This window comes from Cyprinus carpio, chromosome A6 (assembly GCF_018340385.1).
Source record: "Cyprinus carpio isolate SPL01 chromosome A6, ASM1834038v1, whole genome shotgun sequence".
Taxonomy (NCBI): domain Eukaryota; kingdom Metazoa; phylum Chordata; class Actinopteri; order Cypriniformes; family Cyprinidae; genus Cyprinus; species Cyprinus carpio.
This window is the reverse complement of record NC_056577.1, coordinates 32,291,953-32,313,217: the sequence shown is the minus strand read 5'-3', so window position 1 is coordinate 32,313,217 and position 21,265 is coordinate 32,291,953. Positions and strand designations below refer to the sequence as shown.

Genomic DNA, 21,265 nt, shown 5'->3' with positions numbered 1-21,265 from the left:
TTTGCTTTTATTGCATAATTTTTTACAAATAAGCACGTTGTTGATTTTGCAAATTTAAAAAATAATTTATAATGAAAAAATGTTAATGTGATGTAAGAAGTATTTAGTTTTTTATTATTTAAAAATATTTTTAAAATTAGATTTATTTTTTATTGTATTGTTTGCATTGTTTTATTGCATTTTTGTTCTGTTTTTGGAATCTTTTCATTTAATTGAATCATTTTATTCCCGAATGAAAGGAAACACACATATTGAGGACGTGGTTGATTTTAACACCTTGTGTACATTTAAAAAAAAAAAAAAAGAAAAAATCCCAACCACAAACATCTCATTTAACATTTTATTACGGACAAAATGAAACAAAAAGGCATAGTGACACAAAATGACCTGGCTGGCAAGGAAAGAAAAAAAAACAGCATTCAAAAAGTAAAAATAAAAAATAAAAGCAATTGTCATCATCATCATAATCAAAAAAAAAAAACAAAAAAAAACAGTAGAATTCAAATATTGTAGTTATAAGCAAAATTGATCTCATTTTGTTCATAAATAGAAACCTGTTAAACATTATTAAATATTAACTAATGGGCAACTTGCTGATAACAATTTTAAAATAATTATCATTGCTGACTTTACAAATAAAATAACTACACTTGGCAGGTTTGTACACAAATTAAATGTCTTAGAAGTTATTCTTTTTATTTAACTAAAAATAGTATGCTACAGTAGAAACAAAGATTAAAATAAAACGTTTGACTAAATGATTTAAAAAATTTTCCCACAAAACTTAATTAAAGATGAGATCAACACAATAGAACATCTAGCAAAAGCTACTAGAAAACTATAGACCCACTGTTGGTTTACTGTGTGCTGTATTATCTCACATTGAGAACAGTATAGTTCACCTTTACATGTTATATTGGTGGATTTAACGTCAGTCAAGACCAGGCAAAAGAAATGACCCGGGTTTCAATAGAACTACTGCTTCAGGCTTGAAACAAACTCTTTGCAAGTACACAAACGTGAAATGCGGTGCATCATCTGTGTTGTCACAAATGGCCACATTAACATAAACTGAAGAGAATCTTGCTGAATCATAAGGTTTAATGGCACAAACATTTGGAAACTGTACTTGCAATGTGTCGGCAAAGTGTTCACGTCTGCGTACTTGTGTAAAGTATGTTTCTGGCCTTTGACCTGAAACTTGAACATCTATGCTTCTATTCGTCGCATGTAGAACCTGAGAGTAAATCGACAAAGCTGATCAAATCACCTCACGAGTTTGGCTGTGAACATGCTTCGTAAAACCGTGCATTTGCGATCTCAGTCTTATGCAAGCATGTTTCTGCCACTGAAGAAAAAAATAAAAAAGATAATTTCGACTTTTTATCTCACAATTCCGAGTATACATCTCACAATTTTGACTTTTTTTCTAAGAATTGCATGATATGAACTCGCAATTCCGACTTGGTCAGTGTAACGCTTCACAGTTCAATTTTCAGACCATATGGAGCAAATGCAAAAAATGTAAAAATGAAACGAAACATTCCTTTTTTTCATCTACTTCATAAATGAACAATTGCCAAGTTTATATCTCGCAATTCTGACTTTTTTCAATTTTACGTCTGCTAAATGGTGACTTCAGAAATGATCATTTGAATAAATAAAATCTAAACAATTTTCTATTTTTCCATTTATTTTTTTATAATCTTACAATTTGCGCTGTGGGCTGTACCATTAGCGCGGGGGTGTGGCCGCAGACTGTTTCACAAACGCTTAACGTGGCTTAATGTATCCTACTAAAACAGTGACACTGAAGGACACACCTTATTAATAATAAACATATAGGGTACTATTTACAGACAAGCAGTATAGCCCAGAATATGAAAGAAAATTGCGCTATTTTAAATTGCGCAAAAAAAAAGGAAAATAGAAAATTGATTAGATTTCTATTCAAATGATCATTTCTTTAGTCACAATTTAGTAAACTGAAAAAAAGGAGAGAAAATTGCAATTATTAATTTATGAAGTAACTGAAAAAAAAAATAATGTTTGATTTCATTTTTGCATTTGCACCATATGGTCAGAAAATTGAATTGTGAAGCGTTACACGGACCTGACTTTTTTCCTCGTAATTGTGTTTACATCTTTCAATTTTGACTTTTTTTCTTTTATAGAAATAAAGTCCAATTCAATTGCAAGTTTCTATTTCACAATTCTGACTCTTTTTTTTTCTCATAATTCCGACTTCTTTTCTCAGAATTGAGATATATAAACTCGCAATTGTGAGTTATAAAGTTCAGTTCAATTGTGAGTTTAAATGTCACATTGTGACTTAATAATTCACAATCGCAACTTTATATCCTGCAATTCTGGCCTTCTAACAAGCATTTGCAACTTTATATTCCTTGCAATTCTGACCAAAAAAAAAATTTAAAAATCAGAATTCTGAGTTTACCTCATGCTGTTCTGAGAAAATAAGTCTGAATTGTGAGATACAAAGTCATAATTACTTTCTTAAGTCGTGAAGGAGCCCGCTTCAAAATCAAAACTGAGTCTCCGATGAATTTTGGAGCCTAAATGGAGAGCCAGGTCATGCAGTCTGTCATTGTTTTTGCCATAGATCTTTTTTGGGGGGAAATCACACCAGTGAGCACAGATTTTAATGCAAGATTGTGTACGTGTGGAAACACTCTTCTGATATCACCTGCACAGGCTGTTCAGTTACACAACGCACAAATACACTCACACACTCATTCATACCGGCACGCATTCACAAAATACCATTTAAAATACAAATCAATGAATTATGTCATATTAAAGAAGAAAAAATATCTGGACTTCATCTTCCCAATTTGACCCCCAAAAAAGTGATATTTACAATCACACTGTGACAGATCAACAAAGACCTACACGGGTCTTTAAAATTACAAAAAAGGAGTTGTATTTATCAATTTTTCCTTTTCCTTATTTATTTTTTTCTTGTCTATTTTTTTTTGCGTAAAATTCACAGAGCATTAGTTGAACAGCAACGTATCGCACTCAGAAGAGTATTTTCTCTAAAGTAAAGGACCTGTTATCGGCCAAAAGAAGCGCTATGTTGCAAGCAGAAAATAAATAAAAGTACAACAACAAAACAAAAAAAAATAAAAAAATAAAAATGAGACCAGGAGGAAAGTAACTGAGAAACTACGAGGAGAGTTTCCTCTGTTTTAGTTAAAGCTCATTTGCCCTGAGGGCGAGTTTAATGGTAGTTTGCTTTATTTTTTTTTTTCTTTTCGTTTTTTGTTATATACATCTTTTTTTGTCATTTTCTTTTAAGTTTATTCAGAGATGGGTTGAGTGCTCTCTGAGGTCTCTGACGGAGAGGCCTGTACATTTTTAAGTGCTTGGTAAAAATGAAAGGATCACTAGTAGTCTTCAGAACGCGTACACACACACATCCTTCTAAAAACGAATGAAAAATGACACTGAGGGAAACTGATGATGTCTGGGAAGGGTGGAGAGGTGCCGGGGACTCCCTGGTGTTGTTTCATCTTTTCTCTTTCCGTTCTCCTTGTTTTGCTTCAAGTGAGGTAGAGTGGCTTATCCCTGCCTATCATACTGCCACTGCGAAACAACGAGAAACAAATGAGTGTCAGGAAAATGTTAATGTCTTGCTTTGAAAAACAAAAACTCCAAAAGTTCTCCTGAGAAATTTTTTAGCCAAAAATAACAATTGTGTCATGATTCACTCGCCCTCATGACACTACACACCAAAATTCAAACCAATCCAATGAACAAAAATAAAGATATTAAGCAAAATGTCCGAGGTGCTTGGTTCTATACAACCAAAAAAGCCTCAACATTATAACAACAACCCTAGGGCTGAGATGCAGAAAACAAAGACGGAAGCATAGAATCCAGTCATAAAAATAGAATTTACTGTATAACGTAATGTCATGGAATTTGTGAAATTTTGGATGAAAAATCCATAGAGGGTCGGTACACTTAAATCAAATCACAATATGGACTATTATCTGTGAATATTATTGTAAAAAAATAAAATAAATGAGTTTTAATGTAATACATTTTTAATAAATTGTTTTTATGAATTAGAAATGTTTCTTGATGATTAATTAAAATAATTAAAATGTAATCCAAAAAAAAAAAAAAAACAGAATTTGTAAAAAATATGTAAAAAATGGAAGAAAAAAAATAGAAAAGAAAAAGTACAATAGAATAAAAAAAAAAAAAAAAAGTAATTCATAGAGCCCTAAAAATTATTTTTTGGCTAAACTTTTAATAAATTGTATTAATTTAGCCATTAAACAGAGTCCAGAAAAATGACAATGAAAAAAAAAATGGAATCCAGAAAAATTAAAACAGAAAAAAAAAATTGAAAAAAAAAAAATTTGAATTTTTTTTTTGAAAAAACAAATTTGGGGTGGTGGTGGGGGGGACAGTGTTCTCACTCAAAGTTTTCTTAAGATCTCTCATATGACTTTAGAACACTGACTACAGACTTGGAATGACATGAGGGTGAATAGATAATGACAGAATTTTCGTTTTTAGGTGAACTAGTCTTTTAACTTTGTCATTGTATGTGTTTTTTATTTTTGCATTGCATTGTTATATTAAACAATAAATAATTCATGCCGCACAACTCTGAAACCACACACATGCTCACCGAGTCCCCTGATACTGACACACGTCTCATGGGACAAGCAGAGTTAACATCATAACAAACACACACACACACACACATTGTTTACCTGCAGTGGTTTCCACCGCATTCCCGGTTGCAGTACTCGCTGTCCCAGTCGGGGTTCTGGCCCACTGGGTTCGGAGCTCCTGGAGACTGAGACCCCCCCACGCTCTTCTGATACTCGGACTGTAAGTGAGAGAATCCCTGAGAGAGAGAAAGAATACACATATATTATCAGCATTTTTGTTTGTTTTTTGCTAGAAACATATGCAAGTATGCAAACATGAATGCTTAGCCAATGCAATGTAAGTGTGTGGCCCTGATTTACATACATATACTAAATTGGTGCACTAAATTTTAACTAAATTCTAAAAAAAAAATAAAGCATGCTAATTAAAAATTTTACTTGCATTCTAAAAAATTCTAAGAATTAAACCTATAATTTGTTTCTCACTTCTATTCAACAGTTGATATAATATTTTCTATTTTTTATTGCTTCACTGCAGGAAGGTGCTAAACACTGATGGTGCTTTGGGAAATCAGACCTTTTCACTTCACTCAACGTCTTCTGATAAAGACAACACCCCCTAAACAACACATCCTCCACCCCAGTTCTCACTTCATCTCATTTCACCTCACACTGCATCTGCTAACTGCACGCTTAAGATGACCTGTCCTTTTACAACTTAATTTAGTGTGGTGTGTTCATTTCTCACTGCTGTGTGTGTGCACTTGGATGAGTTAACTGAGTTAAATGTTTCCAAAATAGTAATTTAAACTGTAGCATCGATAAATGTTACCACAGTCATGATTGGAATGGAATATATACACTGCACACACACACACACACACACACACACACACACACACACACACACACACAAACACCCACCCACACACACACACACACACATTTCTAGAGTTATATACACTGCATACTGTGCATACTACATTGTTTTTGTTTTTTTTGTTTGTTTTTTGCACTATGCAACAATAAATGCTTTTTTTATTGTAAAATCAATGGTAGCATCAATAAATTTTACTATGGCCATGTTTGGAATGGAAGATATGTTGTATATTGCATAAATAATAATAAAAAATAATAATAATTAAGAGCAGTATGCAATAATAACCATCCATCCTCTCCATCCTCCTTGCACAATGCAACAATATTTTTTTTATTAGGGCTGTTTACAATGAAACACTAGAGTACTGTTTATTGCATACTGTAGAGTTTGCATTGTATATGATTTATTATTTTAGTATGTGATGTATTATGCATTATGCAACAGTAAAGAGCCAGACAGTATTGTGCAACCTCATGTTTAAATGAGCAAATGATGCCAATAATCATTTCAGGGAAAAAATATGTCATTTGCATTTAGAAAATCATATAAACACTGGAAATGGAAGGTCAAGTTGATTGCATTGCCTTATGGGTTACAGTTGCACATTTTGGCAAATTTCTATGCATAGTATTCAATGGCAGTGTACACTCCATAAACACAAGCACGTGCGGCATTTCCCAGCATGCACACTAACCTGCTGTCCTGGGGGCGGGGAGTGCAGCGGAGCCTGGAGGCCCATCTGGTGAGAGATGATTGGCTGCGACTGGACCTGCTGCATGCGGATTGGCTGGTTGAGGAGGGAGCCCTGGTGCAGAGAGAGCTGCTGGTGGAGGGGAGGGCTGATCTGGAAGGACGCTGGGGGGGAGGCACTGAGCGCGGGCAGCATGGCAGAACGGGGCAGGCCGTGTCTGGGAGCCCCCGCCGCGTAGCTCTGGAGGTCCGAGAGGGGGAAGGGGCTGGGGCCCAGGTACGGGGAGGAGGGCTGGGGCGGGACGCTGTACAGGGGGGCGTTGGGGCCCATCATGTGTGACGATGGCTGACTAGACTGGCCGCTTTTGCTCTCCACCGGGTCACTGTAGGTCTGACAGAGAGAAAGACAGAGAACATGCACATCATATTTATGCATGTTTATATAAATACTACTATATAACAGCAGCAGGTGCATGAGTTTAAACACTCTCAAACTTCACATTCCCCACCAATTCGTCTTCTGCTTTAGTCTCAAATATGCTGTTCATCCTCCCAACAAAAAAAAAGTGCATAAAAACGAATTCATGACCAAAATGATGCATCGTGTTTTAAAGCTTTGAGATATGAAAACAATGTGGATTTGATTTAATATTGTCATGAAGTATTGTCTTACACTGTAAAAAATGATTTTTCTATGTTGTAAATAAAACAGAGATTATTAAGGAAATACTATTTTCAGTGTTTCAGTTGCACGGTTGATTCTGTTACTTGCCATTGCTTTGTAAATAATGGTGAAATTTCCTAGCAGTTACTGAGTGAGAATTGTTTCTAAACACAATTTTTTTTTTCATATAGAATTGACACAGACTCCAAAACTTTTCCAGCATGATTTAAGAAAAGCATCTTTTACTTCATTGGAAAGAGACACAAGATCTGTTGAGTTCATCATATTTTCCTCCTTTTCAGTGCATATGAACACATCAGTGAAAGCATATGCCAAAAACAGATTTTGATGAAATATTTAATTATATGCAGTAAAGGATGGCATTTAAGAAAGGCATCTCATGCTGTGCTCAGATTTTCCAAGATCCAAATCTGCAAGATCTCAAAACGTTTCTCATCAAATGACTCATTCCCATCTATTTTTATTTCTCCTGATGAATTTCAGGAGAATCATTTCATTAAATGAATCATAAATGAGCATTGTCCTTGAGGAGGTTGTGCAACAAACTCATGAAACACGTGCAGGACCGTCAGTATTTAGACTAGCAGAACCACAGTGAGTGGGAAAACTCTCAGCACTCGCACAAACACATCTATCGAATATCAGTGAAAAACAGAGAGTCGCCCGCATTAAGGCAGAGCATTGTTTCATTACTGTTTTACACAGGAGCATGCATCGCAAATGCCAATATGTATTTCAAATGCCAGTGCGTGATGGCCAGACGCTCGTGTTCATCAGCTGTCTCGTATATATCGAGCAGAACATCTAAACTGATCAACATGAAAAGATCGAGCGAACAAAACCCAAATGGGATAGCGAGTGCTGTTTAAGCGTGTGCATCTGCTTCGAACATCTCTCTTTAAATTAAACAAGAGAAGATTGTCCAGGTCCTGAACATACATCCTCACACACACCATATGAGCAGCTTACTCTTCATTTTCACCCAAAAATCAAACTTCTGTCATCATTTAATCACCACTAAACCTGTATGAGCTTCTTCTGTTGAACACCAAAAAAATAAAAAATAAAAAATTGAAGAATGTTGGTTGCTGGTACCCATTGACTTCCATAGTATGGAAAAAAAATATTATGGAAGTCAATGGGTGCCAGACACCAATTGGTCACACGTTCTTCAAAATATCTTCTTTTGGGTTCTAGATAGGTTGAAACAAGTCAAGGGTAAGTTTGATTTCTGGGTGAACTGTCCCTTTAAGTATCTCTGATATTCTTAACTAGATAAAATTAGGACATATTATTCTGATTTTAAAAAATATGTCAAAAATGTACTTTTACACAAACACAAAGCCATATTTATCTAAAGCCTCCTAGACAGTGAAGCATCACATTATAAAATAGCAGCAGGTGCATGAGTTTAAACACTCTCAAACTTCACATTTCCCATCTATTCTTCTTCAAATACACTCTTCATCCTGCCAACAAAAAAAGTGCATAAAAACCTCATTTATGACTAAAAAGAGTCAGTGTATGTTTCAAGTTTTGAGCTGTGAAAGCGATGTGGATTTGATAGTTTTTCTATCATATTTTCCTGCTTTTCAATGCATGAGAGTATTCGAACACATCAATCAAAGCATCTGGCAAAAACAGATTTTGACGAAATATTTAATTATACGTAATGAAGGACGAGAAAGGCGTTTAATAAAAGCCTCCGAGGTTGATGAATACTGTATTCACGGCTTAATCAGCGCTCTTGTTTCGGGCCAAGGAGCTCCGAGAGCGAGGTATGGAAAAGGAGAGAGAGTGTTTAGCATGAAAATGCAATTTGCGTTTTTCAAAAGAGAAACAATGAATGTAAAATTAGTGGTTTGAAATCGCTGCGTTTTATTATGCAGATGAACGTATGCAATGAAACGACTGATTTCTGCTCATTTGAATCTGTCGCGAATTTGCTATCGATTTATGGATGGCGCAGGCGGTGCAATCTAATAGATTAAAACAACAGTTAGTGACCGCAGAAACATGACAGAGATGAATATCACTGACACAATTATGTATAAGGTTCGAGCTAATGATGCTATTTTTGGGATTGTATACACGAGAGTGCCAACAGAATGAAGAATGAGTGTCTGAAGGATCAGTTCACACAGAAATGAAGAATCTGTCTTCATTTATTTACTCTCATGTCACTCCAAACCTAAGTGAGATGGAGAATTTGTGAAGAATCTTTACAAGAATCTTTACTATATATATTACTATATATTACTATATATATATATATATATATATATTATATTTAATATTGGTATGTCCTATTGTCATATTAATTACTTTTTATATATCTGTTTAGGTTTAATTTATATCTGTTTGAGTTTTAGTCGTTTTAATTTCAACTTGTCGTTTAATTCTTTATTCATCTTTTTAATTTTCTTATTTTATTTCAATGAAAAAATAGGTTTTAATAGTTTTAATTGTTAAAAATAACAACACTGGTCTCAAAAACACCATAAAATGATCATAAAAGCTTTAAAATCTCAATATTTCTCACAAAGTCAGACAAAATTTTATTATGTGCCATTTTTTATTACTTTTTATATCTCTACTTAGCTTTAATTAATTTAACTTAATTTTTATTTAATTAATTTATTACATTTTTATTATCGGTTTTATTCATTTTAATATTGTTGCCAATGCGACATAAAAAAAACAAAAACATTTTTAAATATATTTTCAGATTTAATTTTAGTTTAACTTTTAGTAATTTTAAGTGCTTTTGTCAATTTTTTATTTATATTATTTGGTATACTTTTTATATTTCAGCTTTAATTTATTTATTTCAATTTTAATTGTAGTCATTTTAATACTTCAACATTTTCTGTTACTTGCTAAAATGCAGCATTTCTTTAAGTTTTCATCTAATATTTAATTACATTTTATTTTAACGACAACATTTTAACATTACTAAAAAACAATGGCGTTCAGTAGTTTTAGTTGACAGTAACAACACTGGTCTCAAAAACACCATACAAGTGTCATAGAAGTAGTCTATATGCTCTGTATTTCTTATTAAGATATATGATGGACTGACATAATGCGAGAATCCTCATTTTTTTTGTCTGATCTATTCACACACAGCAGCAGTCTTGCACTGACGGCTCTTCCCATGAGACTGTGCTGAGATCTTTAGTCTAATGTTTACCCCCCCAACATCAGCGCTGACCCACAGATATCTCAGACGTGAACCTGTCCGTTACCTTGGAAACCAGGCTGGCTCGGTACGCTGCCAGGGCCTTCAGGTACTCCTTCTTTGCTGCTTCTGTTTTCCGTTTGTATGCCTGTGAGGAGACGAAACACAACTGTGAATAAACACACACACACAAACGTAATGCTAGAATATGAATCGTTAACCTTCACTTTGTACCTGGTCAGTGTCATGACAACAACTTTTAACCCCATGCATCTGAAACATACACGCTAGTTGAACCTAAACTTACTATCTAAAATCTAGTCAGGTCTTTACTGTCTCAGTGGAGAAAAAAAAAAAGAAAAATACATAGCAAAAACTTTTCATGCTCAGTGATTTTGTCTTATTTTCCAGTATAAATCAGTGTTATTTTCGTATTATTTAGATATTATTATATTTTTGATTAATATTTTAAATATTTAAAAAATTTTTGTTTTAATTTTAATTTTAGTTGAAGTTTAGTAATTTTGCTGTTTTTTGTCATTTTTAGCATTTTTTCATCTTTATAGTTTTTATTAATTTTTCATTTCAGTTTTACTTTTAGTTATTTTAGTACATCAAATCAAACTAAAATACTAAAATGAAAAAACTTGAAATGTTTCACATTGAAATAAAATACCTGTACATTTATTTTATATATTATTTTATTTCAGTTAAAGTTTGTTTTATTTCAAGTAATCTTTTTTTAAGGTTTTAATTTCCGTTTCAGTTAACTATACTAAACCTGGTATAAATCTAAACATTTTTAAATCAAGATACATTTACTTGAGAAACAAAAACATTAACTCTAAGTATTGATCTTCAGTGTTCTGAGGTAACTATTATCACAATGGAAGTGAGTGTCAATTAAAATATACAACATACGGCCTGCACCACACAATGTTGCTCACCCCCAACCAACAACAAAATAACAATTTTTTTCCGTTGTAAGCATTAATCGTCAAACTAAAACTAATTTGATTTTCCGTCTGAGCTTGCACTCCTGCATGCATCACTTGCCATTTTAGCTAATTTTCTTATGCTGCGTTTGTCATGTTGCTATAGTTTTTTCCATATTTTAATTCTAATTAAATCGTATTCAGTTTTAGTTTTAGTCCATTTCACTTTTATTTCAGTTGACCCCCCAGATATTTCCTTTGATTTTTACGCGCATACTACTAGCAACCGATATATAATATAATATAGATATATATATATATATATATTATCTATATATAATAGATATATTATAATATATCCCTTAAATAAATATGCAACATGCACTGTAAAAAAAAAAAAAAAAAAATAAAACAAACTATATATATTATATACCTACTACTATTACTATAATATACTTAATGATCTATTGTTTTTTTTTTTTTACCTCTTTATTGCACTGTGATCATTGTATGTCGAATGTTGAGGAGTCCATTAGAAAAAATGTAAGTAAATGAACTACATATTTCAAACAAAATCATTCTTTCTGGGTTATTATTGAGGAGTCCATTAGAAAACCAGACAGATTTCTATATGTCTAGATCCCACATCAAAGGAACAGCACAAAAGAAAAGGAAAGATAAGGCTGGGGACTGAATTTACGGCAGCCTATGCAAACAAAGTGAATGAAATTCAATGCAGGCTAATGTAATTGCTTGTCAATCATTTCACCATTCTAGAATTACGGTTTCCATTTCTTTTTGGCAACAAGTGCAGCCAATTCCCTGTGAAACTGGGACGGACATCAGAATGATTTCAGCTGATGAGAGAAACACGCTTTAAAACAGTGACAAAATATGTCACGCTGCTTCCAGGCACATCCAGACGACAACGTTAAATCACAAGCAGAGAAACTGAAGGGAAAAAGCAGCGTGACTTAACAAGATGAACATGGCTGCGGTCTCATGGGAAGGAAAAAACACAAATGAGATCTCCTGAATATCTCAATGAGATTATATGGAGTGCAAACGCTTCATTAAAATAAGAGCCGGAAATCTCACATGTGTCTCTACAGTTTACGACACTTCAGTGTAATTTAAATAATATATCCATTTTTTTCACATTACAGTAAAGGGGATTTAGGGAGAAATGTGCCACATTTTTATGATAATAATGTCACAATGCAAAAATAAATAAATAAATAAATAAATAAATAAAAATACAATAAAAATACAATAAATAAATAAATTAACCTAATGGTTCATTTTTATTTAAAACTTAATTTTAAAAAAATGAAATATAAATGTGAAGATCATCTGTAATATACCTGACATGATCTTGAGATTTAAAGGCAAAAAAATTTAAATATTTCAAAATTATAAAATTTACGAAAAAAAAAAAAATTACACAGTAAAATATTAAGCAATATAAAAGAAAAAAATATATACAAAAATTATAAAAGACACAAGAACTTGTTTATATATCTATCTAGAAGTGACAAATTACTATAAAATACTATAATATTAAAATAATATAATACCGTAATAATATAATAATACCAAATTATTATAAAATACTGTAATATTAAAATAATTTGATACCGCAAACAACAAAATAATGAAAAAACTACATAAGTGCAAAGTACATAGGTTTACAAAAGTGAAAAATTAAATAAAAATAATAAAATAACAAAAAATAAAATATATAATAACGTTTAGTGTAAGATTTACTTTAAAAATCACTCAGAAATTTCTAGTAAATTTTACAATTACAATAAAACAGCAAATGACAAAATAAAAAACTACATAAAATAAAACATTTTATAAATAAAAAAATAAATAAAAATATTGTATTAATATTTTTATAATAAATTTATAATTTTTTACATAAAACAGCAAATAACACAAAACAAAAAAGTAAAAAATAAAAATAAAAAATAAAAGAAATTTTAAAAAATGTTGCCGTAGCTTCATGTAGTTCTTGTAGTTTCTTATTTTATAGATGATTTGTGAGTATAATTATCAGGTTTTTAATTAAGGCTGTAACTGTTGCTCCGCCAGCACGCTTGAACCTTCACAGAGAAGTTGATTTTTATCAACATTTAATCAACACAACACAAATAACAGCCTCAAAACATGAATACCTTCACCGAGCGTGAGTTTGTGACCTTGCGTGGCGATGGTTAAATATTGAACGAGGTGGCGTCACTTTTTGTAGTAATGAACTCTTGAGGTGCTCCCAGCAGCTTTGGTTTCAAATTAATTTAACCTCCGCTAATGAGTGGCCCTAACGACAGCGGCTCTTAAATAAATTACCGTGCCTAAGGATTTCTAATTATTCCAAAGTGAGCGGATTCATTAGCAATTGAAGCCGTCAGAGAAGGAGCAGGTCGCTATGAATTAGAGGTAACGGAGCGCGGAGCATGTGTTGGCGTCTTAATCGTGACACGCAGAATTAGCTGTAATTATACCTTAATGAAATGTTCTTGTTTGATAACCGGTTAATTATGGAAGACAATAACCGCTGACATGGTGAACGGGTGTAAACCCCGAGGGGAGAGAGAGATACAGCGCTGAGAGATGGATTTCAGAGAATCAGAGAAACTGTCTGAGTGAATCTGAAGAACAGCTGAATGCGTTCAGGATGAGAAACAACACACGCTGAGTTTGAAGTGTTATTATCTGCTGTCAGACGACGACAGACCATACAAGAGAAGAGAAAAGCTTCACTATTAATGAGGCCCACGTGTGACATTCCCAATGGAGAGCAAGAAAACAAGATCTTTGCACATAAGTGCGAGGTATGAAGCACAAAAAACATGCATGAATCTCGTGAAAACATGCCCAGGTCACATGACACCCCCAAATGAAATCACTGGAATGCATTTGGTTACATTTCAGTTTGAGTTTGTTTGTTAATTCCTTATATTATTCCCATTACCCCCCCCCCCCCAACACACACACACACACACTTTAACAATGTTTTATTTTAATCAGCATAAATTAAATAAACGCTTCCACAATGAAAAAAAAAAATGGTGTAGGATTCATTTTGAAACAATTTTAACACAGAAATTGCTAGTAAATTGTTAATAGAAATATAGTTTTCTTGTTAAACATACTCCAATATCTTTATTTTATTTTATTTACAAGTTTTAAAAAAATATCTTTTTACAGTGGATGATGTCTAAATGCTACTTTTAATACTATTTTTAAATTTAAAATGTAAAAAATATATAATACATATATATATACATATATTTTTTTTTAATGAAATATGAAGTACGAAATATGTTTTTGAGACTTATGGATTAAATACAGGGGGAAAAGTGATAAAAAAGAGAAAATAATGTAAATAATAATAAAATAATATAAAAAATAAATAAAATAAAATACTATATTATATTATAAAAGTAAAAATGCAAATATCAAAAAATAATTATAATTATAAATATCATTAAAATAATGAAATAAAATAAAGAATAGAATAGAATAAAATAAAATACTAAAGTAATAAAGAAACAAACATATATAAAAAAAAAAAAAAATAATTAAAAATAAAATAAAAAAAAAATGCAAAAAATTAAATCCTAAAGTAAAAAATCTAAAAAATCTAAAAAATTTAAATAATTTTAATCAATAATAAAATAAAATAAAATAAAATAAAATAAAAACCAAAACAAAAAAGACGTGTGTGTGACCGGAGCTCTGAAGCTTCTCTAACCAGTAAATAAATGTTAGGGAATGAGTGAATACCCCCTCCTTAATAAAGTGTATCTGTAACCATACCTCCGTGTTTTCGTCGACGGAAGCTCTGATAAGCTTCTCTAACTTACATATTCATCATTCACATGACTGACAGGTCAGGGCCATCACTAAAAGAAATGATTCAGACACCGCAGTTCTACATCATTTAACATATTCACCACACAAATTAACACATTCACAATTCACATCAACAAAAAAAACAAGGCCATCACTAAAAGAAATGACAGACAAACTAATACACCAGATCCCCTCTCTTCACACAACACTGCACTCGGAGGACAGGAAACACAACACTTCAACCTGATTACCTATCATCACAAAACACCATCAAATATGTAATTTACTTTGAGTAAAATATATAGACTGATAGCACTGCTTGGTTTCCTGATGTAGCACTAGAAGCCTCATTCAAATATGTAATTTACTTTTGAGGTAAAAATATATATAGACTGGATAATAAAATTACAGAAAAGTAGGATTTTACTTCAGCTTATTTAATAAAAATATTGGTTTTTGGCATAGGATTTACTTTGAAAAAAATTTCACTCAGAAATTGCTGGTAAATAAAAATATTGGTTTTTGGCATAGGATTTACTTTGAAAAAAATTTCACTCAGAAATTGCTGGTAAATTTCACAAATGATTACAATAAAACAGAAAATGGCATGTAATAAAAAAAATAAAAGGTTGCCCTAGTTTTCATTGATTGTAAGCATTAAGGCTTATTGAATATGCCATTAAGAGTAAAAACATAAAATAAAAATAACAATTACACAATAAAATAAAATTCAATAAAATAAAAATAAAAATAAAAAACAAATAAAATTAAAAGGAAAATAAAATATAAATAAAATAAAATTCAAATAAAAGTGTGCCCTAGTTTTTCATTGATTATAAGCATTAATGCTCATTGACTTATGTCCTAAGAGTAAACAACACAAAATAAAAATTTAAAATATAAATTAAAATAAAAAATACTAGTTTTCATATAAGCAATAAGAATTATTGCAATTAATACTATAAGAATAAAAACAAAAAAAATAAAATAAAAAAAAAAAAAATAAAAAAAAAAAAAAAAAAAAAAAATAAAATAAAATAAAATAAAAGTTGCCCTAGTTTTCATTGATTATAAGCATTAATGCTCATTGAATATGTCATTAAGAGTAAAAACATAAAATAAAATAAAATAAAATAAAATAAAAAAATAAAAAAAACAAACTGAAACTCAAACAAAAAAATAAAATAAAAAAAAATAAATAAAAAAAAAATAAAAAAAAATACAAAAACTATAAATAAATGGAACGAAAACTAATTTACCTTCAAACCACTTCCAAAAATAAAAAATTTATTTAAAAATCTTGCATTAAATCACTTTTACAGCCTTCTAAAACATGAATAGCCTAGGAATCATGACATAAATACCATAGGAATCATGCCCTACTGACTCACATCTAGCACACTCACAAATTAGTCAAATTTTACAGCCTTCTAAAACATGAATAGCATAGGAATCATGCCCTACTGACTCACATCTAGCACATTCACATATTGGTCAAACCGAGTTTTGAAGCAGCCTAATGCACACATGCTGTCTAGGTAGGCAGCTCACTAGGGATTGAAACAGAGCCAAATGTGCACTGAAAGCTGCTACATTCGAAGTTTCTACACTTCCAGTTGAGCCGAACATCAGTAGCAGGTGATGATCTCAGTGAAAGATGACATAACCAGCGCTAATCAGTGAATTAAATGCGCCTCTGGGACACGCGTCCTCATGACCTCCTCGGCTCCGGCCGTACGGAACAGTTGAGTCATGAAGGAACAATCCCAACTCTCTCCAGAATGAGAGAAAAAGTCACCTTGTTATCCCAGATAAATAAAAACGACAAACAGACGCCAAGGACAAGCCTTATTATGCTAGGAAACAAACCAAACGGAGCCTAGACGTTTCTTACATCTGAGTCTTCCAGCCGCCGAAGGGTTAAAATACACAAACAATAACATTTCGGAGAGCAGATGTCCTTGAGGGGAACTGAAGGGCGCCGGGTGGTGATGGCCTAATCTAGTATATCTCAGCATGACTCGGAATCACCAGGCAACAGGATATAACATAAAAAGAGCCCCGGGGGGGAAGGGAAATGATGGAATTCAAACATTCAAGGGTCAGTCAGCGGCCACAGCGGCAAAATGAAAGGTCATTGGTGAAGAGGGGAGAGGGAAGGAGGCAAAAAAAATGGCCTGCAAATAAAAGGAGCACAGCAACTCTGGGGAAGAAGAAAAAAATCGGAACGAGTGAGAAAGAAGAAAATATCGTGAGGCGTGGAACGTCGCCGCACTCTGTCAAGACGTTGTGCTAGGGACGTCGTAGGCTTCTAGCCCCAGTGTGACATACAAATAGAAGCCGTGAGTACACACACACACACACACACACACACACACAGCCCTCACACACACACACACACACACACACACACACACACACACACACACACACACACACACACACACACACACACACTTCAGTCGAGCTTACTGTATACAAAGCTCATTACTTACACAAACATGTTCCCATGCACATCAATACAAACTAAAGAATCCCTCGACACAAATCTGCAGAACCTCAGAACAATCTGTCTGTAGATACTACCATTCAGATGTTTGAGGAGAAAAAAAAACTTTTATTCAGCAACGATGCATTAATTTAATTAAAATCATCAATCTATCTGTCCATCTATCCATCTACTTCATCCATCATTATCTCATAAATCATTGCCATACCATCCATTCACTACTCCATGACTTTCATCCATCATCCATCCATTCATCCATCTTTCATCTATCCATCCATCCATCCTTTCATCAATCTTTTTACCCATCCATTAATCCATCGACCCATTCATCCTTTCATCCATTCAGCCATCCACCCATTCATCCATGCTTTCATCCATCCATCTTTTTATCCATCCATCCATCCATCCATCCATTCTTTCATCCATCCATCCACCCATCCCTCCAATACATCCATCATCCTTTCATCCATCCATCCATCCATCCATTTCATCCAACCAACCAAACCCATCATCTAACCACCCAATCAATCCACCCATTCAACCAATCCATCCAATCACTTCCATCCATCCATCAAACCATAATCCATTCTTTCATCCATCTACCCATCCATCCATCCATCCATCCATCAACCCATTTATCCACCCTTTCACCCATCCATCCATCCACCCATTCATTCATCCATCCATCCACCCATTCATCTATCCTTTCATCCATCCTTTCATCCATCCACCCATCCACCCATCCACCCATCCATCCATCCATCCATCCACCCACCCATTCATCCATTCATTCTACCATTTATCTATCCTTTCATCCATCCACCCATTCATGCATCCTTTCATCTATCCATCCATCCATACCCCCATTCATCCATCTTTTCATCCATCCATCTATCCATCCATCAACCCATTCATCCATCCGTTTCACCCATTCATTCATCCATCCCCCATTCATCCATCTTTCCATCATCCATCCATCCATCCATCCATCCACCCATCCATCCATCCATCCAGCCTCCCATTTATCTACCCTTTCAACCAATCAATCAACCAAACCCACACCCACACCCACACACCAACCCACCCAATCAATCCACACATATCCTTTCACCCATACATCCATCCAGCCTCCCATTTATCTACCCTTTCATCCATTCGCCCATTCTTGCATCCTTTCACCCATCCATCCATCCACCCACCCATTCATCCATCCATTCACCATCCACCCATTCATCCATCCATCCACCAGTCCACCCATTCAACTAATCCATCCATCCACCCACCCATCTAACCCATCACCCCATACCCATCCATCCTCCCATTTATCTATCCTTTCATCCATCCACCCATTCATGCATTCAACCAACCAACCAACCAACCCACCAATCATCCCATCCATCATACACCCAACCAATCAACCCAATCATTTCAACCCAACCATCTACCAATCCTCATGCACATTCACCCATCCATCCATCCACCCATTCATTTATCCATCCATCCATCCATTTATCGATCCATTCATCAACCCATTCATCCATCCTTTCACCCATTCATCCATCCATCCCCTCATTCATTCATCTTTCCATCCATCCATCCATCCACCCATTAATCCATTTTCACCCATTCATCCACCTGTCCATCCAACCATCCATAATGCATCCATTCCAACCATCCATCCCCCCATTCATCCCATCATCCATTCACCACATCCACCCCATGCCATTCCATCCATAAGGTTTTGTTTTTATCCATCCAACAACCCTTTCATCCATCCATCCATGGTTTTGTTTTTATTTCACTCTACTGTACAAACATCTCAGACAAAGCTGTTACTTAAACAGTAATAACTTTTGTTGTACAGTAATAACTACTGTACAACTAAAACTCCTGAGCAATAAAAGACCAACTTCTGACCAAAAAAAGTACAAAAAACTCTTCTCAAAACACACACACTTTCTTCTCCTCCCCCACAATACCCCACAACAAGGACCCCACGATCTTGGAGACGTCTCCGAAGGTGGCGTTGGGGTTCTGGCCCTTGATGGCGGCTTGAGTGTCCCTGAAGAAGAGTGCGTAGGCTGAGACGGGCTTCTGCGGCTCGTTGGGGTCCTTCTTCTTCTTCTTCTTCTGAGGTTTGGGCTTAGGCTTCATCATGTCAGAGGAGGGTCGCTTCTCTCCTGTGATCTGAAGGTGAAGAGAAGAAATTAAATGTGTGAAGATACATTTATTTGCCTCAACAAGACATGCAATTCAGCAAATACAGTTCACTGCTGCATTCAGACACTGTGACTACAAATCAGCGCTGGAAGTCATTCTAGTTCAGTTTCTTTGAAGAGCAGAGTAAGAAAAAGAAATGAAATATTAAATGCATGTGTAGTTTGTTGATATCTAAGTTTTCTTCGAGTGCATCTACACCTTCCAAATGTGCATCTTCCAAATGTGGGTTGTCTTTTATCTGCAAACATCATGAAATAAAAATGGGATGCACTGAATTTCAGAATGCTTTCAGTCAAGCGGCAGCACCGTAATCTGCTCTGACAGTTCATGAACTCTCTTCAGTGCTCTGAAACAATGCGGCTGAAATTGCTTTCTTAATGCAGAGAGTGCAGCAGACGTTGTTAATATCCCATTTGAATCAGTGCTGCATCATCTCATGTCTGACTAATACACGTTTCTTCATCAAAAAAAAACCTCCATTCAAAACAAAAAAAACAAAAACAAATTAATTAAATAAATAAATAAATAAACAGAGATAGAGAGAGTTGTGTTAAGAAACAGAGGAACAATACAGCAAAATGAGTGAAAGAGGTTTCTAGGGCAGAACTTGATGGTTAGATAACATCATTCTCTCTCATCAGCATTTTTAATGTAGCAAAAGAAAAAAAAACTAATTTGAATAGAGAGGAAATGTAGCATGAAAGGCTGGCTGATGCTCCATTAAAACAGACCGCTGTATAATCTCCATACACATCTGACTTTACATGTGATTTACATGATGGTCACATAAAAAGTGTCATTAACCAGAGTCAAGATGAGTTGTAAAGTCAACATGAATTTTCTTTTTTTTTTGGACCAGGATTATAGTTAACTGAAACTAACACTGAAAATCAAATTTAAGCCATAATATATAATATTGTGATATATATATATTATATATATAGATATATATATATATATAATATATAAACATTAATTAAAATGAAATATATAATAATAATAATGATTTCAGCAATAAAAAAAACAACAAAAAATAACTATAATCAAACATTATCCAATAAAACAACTAAAAATTTAACATTATGTAATAAAATAACTAAAACTAAAACCGAAATAAAAATGTATAAAATCTATATTTAAAAACTACTAAAAAACACAACAAAATTATTAAAAATTTAACTAATAATAAAAGGAAAACAGAAAATATAAAAATAAAACTGATTCAAAATATTAATAAAAACCCAAAAAAACAAAAATAAAAACACTTCAAAAAAAAAATTTTCCCAGAAACAAAAATCCTTGTTGAATATTCTGTATAGTTGAACGGCCGCTATCTTGTCTCAAAATTTCTCTAATTCGCCGTTTTACGTTTTTTTTTTTTTTTTTTTTCATTTAAACTAAATAATATATTTTAAAATATATAATAAAAATTAACAATAAAGACATACATATTAAAATTGGAATTATGTAATATCTTTAAGGCACTTAAAGTGAACAAAATAAATACATTTAAAACTCACAGACTTTCTCTTTTGGGAAAATGGACCAAAATGCTTATGTTTATAGGGGTGTTTCCAAATGTTATTTCAATAAAATGTTTTACAGAATAAGACTGAATTTCCAAATGGAAATAAATCAATGCAGAAACTAAA

The 21,265-nt window shown here is 33.3% G+C and overlaps 1 protein-coding gene across 1 annotated transcript in view; it reads right to left on the bottom strand.

Moving 5' to 3' along the window:
• Positions 1 to 326: 326 nt before the first annotated feature.
• The window catches only part of LOC109052381 (TOX high mobility group box family member 2), a 126,583-nt gene continuing 105,644 nt past the window's right edge, over positions 327 to 21,265 (bottom strand). The window contains exons 6-10 of the mRNA XM_042759068.1: positions 19,350 to 19,580; positions 10,156 to 10,257; positions 6,227 to 6,613; positions 4,752 to 4,888; positions 327 to 3,606 (exon numbers count right to left, since the gene is read on the bottom strand). Of these exons, the coding sequence (XP_042615002.1) occupies positions 3,564 to 3,606; positions 4,752 to 4,888; positions 6,227 to 6,613; positions 10,156 to 10,257; positions 19,350 to 19,580 (900 nt within the window). The 3' untranslated portion in view covers positions 327 to 3,563. The remainder of the gene's footprint in view (positions 3,607 to 4,751; positions 4,889 to 6,226; positions 6,614 to 10,155; positions 10,258 to 19,349; positions 19,581 to 21,265) is intronic.